Below are 7,738 nucleotides of genomic sequence, written 5' to 3' on the forward strand. Positions count from 1 at the left end.
CCTGTGGACCCCATTTTACACGAGGGCACGAGAGCCAATTCATTTTAATAGACTCCCGTACTTCGGGACAAGCAGGGTAGAAGTCCCTGCACTTCTTTGGAAACCGAAGTCTGCTGCACGGGAACCTCGGTTCCCAGTGCAGTTGCAAGTTCCAGTGTAGGTGTTGTGCCATTAGAATTAATGGCACTCACCCACGGGTCCACATTCTTCTGTGTGGGTGGTGCAGCTGCACGGATTTTTGTGCAGATCTGCAGCTGCACCATCCGCACATATGTGAACCTAGCCTAAGTCGCTTCTTAAATTTCCAGATGTTTTTCCTAACAATGATCATGGGGGGTTGTATCTTTGTATGCTATTGTATCACCTGCTGTACCTACCAGTCTGCCATTGTTTAAATATATCTGTTAAATTAATATTCTGGAAATTTTAACAAAAAGTTGTTTTGTGTATCCATAAACATTTGTTTTTCTTGGAATATAAAGTCCATGTCATCCTACTATTGGATAAGTAGTAGCAATTGCTCGGTAACACAAATTGCTAATCAGCCAATCACATGGCAACAACTCAATACATTTAGGCATCTAGATGTGGTGAAGACGACTTGTTGAGGTTCAAATCGAGCATCAGAATGGGGAGGGAAGGGGATTTAAGTGACTTTGAACGTGACATGGTTGCTGGTGCCAGACGAGGTGGTCTGAGTATTTCAAAAATTACTGATCTACTGGGATTTTCATGCACAACCATCTCTAAGGTTTACAGAGAATGGTCCAAAAAAGAGAAAATATCCCGTTGTTTATCAAACTCTGAGCTGGGTCAATGCATGCTCTGTGAGCTCTTTATTCAATCCTAAAAAGAGATTTTATGATTTGAATTATGGAAGTACAAAGTCTCCATAGGACTGAATGGAGAATGCACATCCCATGTGTGGACACAACAGAGAAGACACTGAAAAGAATCTGTGCCACCTCGTTGGTGCTATCTCACTGGGTGAGGGAGACATGCATTTGCATTTAAAATTCTATTAACAGTAGATCACCTTTTATTTTTGTAATTAGTTTATAAAATGTAACTTATGACAGTATGTCTGGCAAGGGCAATTCTGGGAAATGCTTGTCTCCAGCAAGGATAAATATATACCTAAGAATGGAATTTATTTAGTTAAAAAGAGGATTTCGGGGACTTTCACTTCTTCTTAGTTTTTCTGTGATGCAAATACACAGGACATGAGAAATTCCAAGCAATGACACAATATAATGATGCAACCCAGCACACAAATATAGAATATAAATAGAGGTACAATACTCCAAGCTGCTATCTGCAGTAACTCATAAGTCAGGGACATCATAACTACTGTCATCATGGACAACAAGTGCACTATCCTCATCAGTGTTATCCTTCTCTCCGCTGCTGTTATTCAAGGTATAGTCATTCAAATATATATCCTTGTATTTACCTTATTTGCTTTTCTTTTTTGATGTTTTACTTTTCTACTTTTTTTTTTTACTAATTTTTCTTTATTTAAACTTTTAAACAGGATTTTCAATCTCTCGAGGGAACCGCTGCTTGTGCACTAAGCTGGCTAAAAGGATCAATGTACTAGAACTGGAAAAACTGGAGATTTTCCCAAGCAGCTCTGGCTGTGAAAGGATTGAATACATGTAAGTAGCTGCTAAATTAAGAAATAGCTGTATTAAAGAAATATGGAGGTTGCCATTACTAACTTCTCTTTCTAAAAATGCCAATTCCCTGGCTATCATGCTGGCCTGGTCTTTTCAGGACTTTGAGTCACTGACACATATGCAAAGGAGGAGCTCTGACCACACTAGGCTGCTGTATGCTTCTTCCTAGTCAATGCAGCCAGTCAGTCAAACTATTAAGGCCAGGGGCAGTCATGGAACTAGCAAGTTAGCAATGGCCATCTCCATATTTTTTAAATATCCTTTAGATAATTTATCCTTTGAATATAAACATGCAGTTTGACTATATAACTTCCACCTTTCCTTTTGTAAAACAGTTCCACCTGGTATATCCAATATATTATTATTGTTTTTTAGCATTAATATCATGCAAAATATTATAATCAAACATGTTTGAGGACTTTTGCATAGATTGCATTGTGAAGCTTTTATTAATGGATATAATAAAACAACCAGATTTAAATCTATATAGAAATCTTCTAGAAAGCTAACACCTGATTAGTTTCTATAGCAGTCCTGATTTGCTTTTAATTCTAAATGATAAATCTGCCCATTCATTCACTTAGGGAGAATCTGAAAAATTCAGAACATCATTTATTAAAACATGTGTATTAACAGTTAAATAGAGAAAAACTGTACTTTTTTTTAGGATCGTGGTTTTTTTTTTAAATTTACTATTTATTAGTCCATAATCGGGAACATGCAGTACATTAGGTAGTTTTCAACATTTCAAGAGAAAAAATAGCTTAGACTACATATAAATCAGGGAAAAACATGGAAACTTCAAACCAAATATAGATTCACTTTTGAAGATTCAAATTATTTAAAAACCCTATAGTTTTGACTTATATTAAAAGTCTCCTTGTTCTCGTTGATTTGCAGTGCTACTTTGAGAAACTCATCCACTCCAAAATGTGTGAGCCCCCATTTATTTGAAGTAAGGGTACTGCTGAGTGGAAAAAATCGGTGAGTATTTCTCTATTACAATTCAAAAAATTCTGCAATTGTTTTATTATTTATTTTTTAATTGAGACACATGCTATGAACTTTGTGCAAATCCAGTCTGGAGGGAGGGCAGTGGCAAAATTGCAATTTTCATAGATTAAAATATCTCCCTTTTGGCACTCATTTTATGGCAAGAGGAATCCCATTATACCCTCTTCTCTCCCTCCCCCTTTTTTTGCCCACTTCCCTCCTAATCTATAGGTATCCTTGCCTTCTTCTTCTCGTTATTCTGACCTCCGATGATACCACATCTATTTTGTTCTGACCTCATTAGACTTTGGAGGATTTGTTCTACACCCTCGACCACCCTCATATACCTTTTCCCTTTACTCATAAATACAAAATACAGAATGAAACTGGGACAATCAGTATGATATCTTAGCATCTCATACAGTAATTTCTAGATACGACCTATATCCAAAATGTTTTGCTCTGTAAGCAATTACTCACATCCATCAAATTTTGTTACTGTTATTAGTTTCTGCACTTGCTTTGCATTCTGATATGTAAAATTGGGTGCTCAATCTTGTCTCACTTTGGTCTGAATATACAAAGAATTATTGGGGAGAAAAAAACAGCTCCCCTTGTATCAATTTCCTATGATGGAGTATTGTACAGATCAAGGTCTTCTGGTGCAGGAATACTAATGTATAATTTTGGTGGGTATGCAGAAGAATAGATTAGTGTAGAAGTTTGGGCAGGTTATTGTAAGACTCAGTTTAGATTGTAGTGAGGTTAAGGGCGTTATTTAGGAATTAATTGTTAGAAGAAAAGGTTACATTTTAAGGGTTAACTTGGGGGGTAATTTTAGCACTCAGGTTTGGGAGAGGTAACATCCTGGGTTGTGTGTGATTATGTGGACAAGTGGACATATTGGTGGTGATGCTACAGTACATCACATCACATGTCATCCAAAGCACAGGCCAGGGCAAAAAATGTTCAGAGGAAGGCACGCTACCCCTTGTTTCATTTTAAGAACATATTTTGTTCTAAAGTAAACATGAAAGCATAGCGAAAGAGATACAATGTAAATTTTTTTGTTGTTTTTTTTTAATTTTATGTACTGTGCACCTATTTATTTTGTATGAATCAGGAAAAGATTTGGGGTCAGAGGAAAATAGCATAAAAATGACCTAAGTAATAAAATAATTGAAGGTTAAGGCTAATGACACATGGGCGATTTTTTGGGGGCAAGATTACTTACTGCTACAAATTGTCAATGCCAGTAGGAACACTGATTTGTAGCTGGCAATTTAAAGGCTAGAGCTGTTGGTGACTTGCTATAGCATTGGGTTATGCTCTGCTACAAATCACTCTCCTTCAGCAATTAGTAGCCAATTTCTGCAACATTTTATGGAAACGCATTAAAATGTTACTAAACCCACAACAGTAAAATCAGTCTGTATATGCAGTAAAGCATGCTTACTATACTCACTGTGGAACCTAAGGGGTTAATCCTCTGCAGTGTGTAAAAAGGCATTTGATCCTGACTTCTCTGCTCTCTCTTGTTCAAATGTCCACGTCTTATCTTCTGATAAGAAAGACTGAACAGTAACACTGCACATGCTCAGCTTAGTGTGTATTGCTAGAGAGGTTTTTGTTTTCTTGGGAAAGTGCATGTGATCAGCACAGGACCAATTAGCACTGTCCAGAGGTCAGGGGTTCTGCATCCTCCTAGAGCAGAAAAACAACTCCTACAAGCTTTAACCAGTGCCCAGCTGAACACTGTTAGAAGCCACAAGACTGATATATAATGCTGATAAGAAAAGGTATTTAGCAGTTTATATTTACTACAATAATTGCACTTCCATGTCCTGTGTACTGAGGGAGACCAGATATAGTGAATGCAGGGTCCTGGGCAGGGGCGGACTGACAACTCATGGGGCCCCCGGGCAATAGGGCATCATGGGGCCCCTGTATCCTTGCCCACACTCAAAAAAAGCCTATAAAAGGTACCAGGGGCATTTCATGGGGCCCCCTACTGACCCCAGGCCCTCGGGCAGTGCCCATGTTCTCTAATGGTCAGTCCGCCCCTGGTCCTGGGTTTAGTAACACTTTAGAAGCAATTGTTGCTAGTGATTTTGCTACTGAGCCACAACACTGATAACTCTCACTGTGCGACAAAGCACTTTAAAAATGAGCAATCCCATAGAACATATTATGATTTCTTAGTGACAAATCACTGTAAAAAAACTGGGCATTAATCACACGTGTCATCAGCTTATAGATGACAGTGTAAACATGCAATGCATATATTTTAAGCAAATGTTATATTTAAATGTGCAATTATGGGTATTTTTTATTTTAACATGCTTACGTAAATGAGATGATTACCCAAGTATTTATATCTTTTATTTTATTTTCTTTAGGCAACTAAAACATGTTCCAGTGATAAGACACCCAGGAATGAAAACAAAACAATAGGGAAACGCTCACCATTCCTCTTATTTTCACACTAGTTTGCTACTTTGAATGTACCAGTAGCTTTGTTGTTGCTGTTGTTTTTAAGTCTTGCTCTAATAATGTTCTCTTTAATACTTTAAATTATTTTGGGAGAAATGTATTTTTACCACTGTAAAAACATATCTAAACTAAATTATTTCTATAAAAAATATGTAAATATATTTATAATGTATAAATAATATAGATTTATTTAAATCTATATTATATTTATATAAATACAAAATATATTTTTGTCATTTTTCAATAAAGAATTAATTTGCTACATTTAAATTAGTCTGTTTTCTTTCAGTTTACAGTTTTAAAAAGTGTTTTTTGTAATATTTTAACAGTAGCAAGAATTGAAGTTTGAGGGTAGAACAGTTTATGTATAGTGGTACATCTATTTATTAGACACTAGCAAGTGTGAACCTGATCATGAAAAGTGTGATTTCTAAAGAGGGCGAAGGTTATTGATTTTTGCATTTCTGTGCTTGCAAATTCTTCATAGAAGATAGTTAAAGTATATGAAAACCCAATCACGAAATCATTAAAATCTCACTTTAGCTTTTAATGTAATATCAAAAGTCATATTCCATATTTTTAAATCTGCAGCTTTCATTAAAATAATACCTGGTGATCTTGTCTTGAAGGTCCTTGTTCCAGGCACTTTTGTAATAACGTGACAATGTTTTATCCCTACCCTATGTCCCAATTTGTTTTATGTATGTACATTTTATGGAATATATTTTGCATTTGATGTGAGGATTAATAAAGCAAAAGTAGGAAAAGGAGCTATGGGGTCAGGAAATCTCACAAATGTGAAATGGAATATCGCTATGAATTCCACTGTGAAATCAGTAATTGAGGAACACACTTCAACACCCTTCTATAGGTCAGTGTTATACTGTTAAGCTGCTCAGTCTTCTGTTGGTAAAAAAAAATATTTAACTCATGGGGTTAATTAACTAGAGGCAGTTTGGCAGTTCACTTTGCAAAGGAATGAGGGGGAGCTCTGCCGACTTCCATCATCCAATCATGTGCAAGCAAAAATACAGTTTGTTTTTTATTTTCCTTGGACGTGATTTGGTATTCTTTGCAAAGTGAATTTTCACAACATTCACACAGAATACTGAGAAGAACAAACTGCTGAGTAGTGCAGTAGTGTCTTATTGTTACATAGCGCTCACCCCCATAGGGGCTACCGAATAGATGCCCAGTGTTCTTTTTCCCAGTATTGCCCTGCAGTCAGGCATACAGCCACTCCTTTGGTTCAATTTACAGTCTAGGGTATGTTTTTCTGAAGATTTATTGCAGATCAGGGTAACTGTGGGATACTCCAGTAAGACTCCATTCACACCTATGCAGTTTGCTTTTTTCCAATTTTCAGTGCTTTTCGCAGTTCATTTTGCATTTTTCTACACACGTTTTTGCCGCGTTTTGTTCAGCTCTTTTTTTTTTTTAAAGTGGATTTTCTTTTTGCTGGGCAGAATAAAAATGCAAAATGTGGCAAAAACGCAGCAAAAATGCACTACTATGCATTTCAGCAGATTCTGCATTGAATTCTATTGTAGCAAAAAAGTCCCTGACCCTTTCCAAAAACGCAGCAGCTCAAAAAAGCATAGATGTGAACATGTTTTATAGGAAACCATTTTAACTGGACTGTAGTGCGTTTCTGCAAAAAGCACTAAAAAACACATTGGTGTGAACGGAGCATTGCTCCTGAGCCTGGTACACATGGTGTTAAACATTAATTCCAAATTCATAATTTGACACTTATAGAAATTATATTATAGTTATGGCAAGCTTGCAATATATTTGGTTTTTATGATTAATCATAATTAATATTAAAATGTGTGGCTGGCCTTGAACAAGTGATGGTGTTGAATTCTTCAGTTATAGCTGAGACAGAAAAATGTATTTGGAGTTAAGCTAACTAGCTGGAAGCTGAGTATTCTATAGAAGGGCATAGCTGGTTAAAAGGTCTCTAGTTGAGGATGTCAGAGTGAACCAAAATAGAATTAGTATGAATTAATAAATATATATATATATATTGTGTGTATTTAGTTTATGTTTTATAAGTTGGTAATATGTGTAAGATACAGGGGCGGACTGACAACTCATGGGGCAATAGGGGATCATGGGGCCCCTGTGTCCTTGCCCAAACTCAAAAAAGCCTATGAAAAAGGTACCAGGGACATCCCATGGGGCCCCCTACTGACCCCGGGCCCTCGGGCAGTGCCCGAGTTTCCAAATGGTCAGTCTGCCCCTGGTAAAATAAGTAGATTTTTGGTTATACAACATTATTGAGACATTATATTGTAAAGATAGATTGAGCAACTTGTCACATGGGTAGGCTGATGCAACATTGTCAGCTTATCAAGCCACTACATATGGGCTTGTCAATCAAAAGACCATATATGTAATATCCCCTCCCTTCAATGAAAATTGTCATTCAGAATATAAGAATTTCTTAGAATATTATTTTTGTTTTATTATTAATAATACATAAAAAATGCAAACAATGTCCAGATTTTTCTGGGGACCTCCAACATTTTCTCGAGGACCACCAGTGGTCCACAGACAATCAGTTGATG

At 36.5% G+C, this 7,738-nt stretch overlaps 1 protein-coding gene across 1 annotated transcript; it reads left to right on the forward strand.

Moving 5' to 3' along the window:
- The first annotated feature begins 1,324 nt into the window (after positions 1-1,324).
- LOC149447618 (C-X-C motif chemokine 10-like) lies at positions 1,325-5,314 on the forward strand. The gene is made up of 4 exons (XM_089652287.1): positions 1,325-1,419; positions 1,535-1,658; positions 2,580-2,663; positions 5,072-5,314. The coding sequence occupies exons 1-4, from the start codon at positions 1,359-1,361 to the stop codon at positions 5,124-5,126; spliced, it is 324 nt and encodes a 107-aa protein (XP_089508413.1). The 5' UTR covers positions 1,325-1,358; the 3' UTR covers positions 5,127-5,314.
- Positions 5,315-7,738: the final 2,424 nt, after the last annotated feature.

Source organism: Staurois parvus, unplaced genomic scaffold, assembly GCF_062004578.1.
Source record: "Staurois parvus isolate SC_StPar_1 unplaced genomic scaffold, SC_StPar_1.0 ptg000679l, whole genome shotgun sequence".
NCBI classification, from domain to species: domain Eukaryota; kingdom Metazoa; phylum Chordata; class Amphibia; order Anura; family Ranidae; genus Staurois; species Staurois parvus.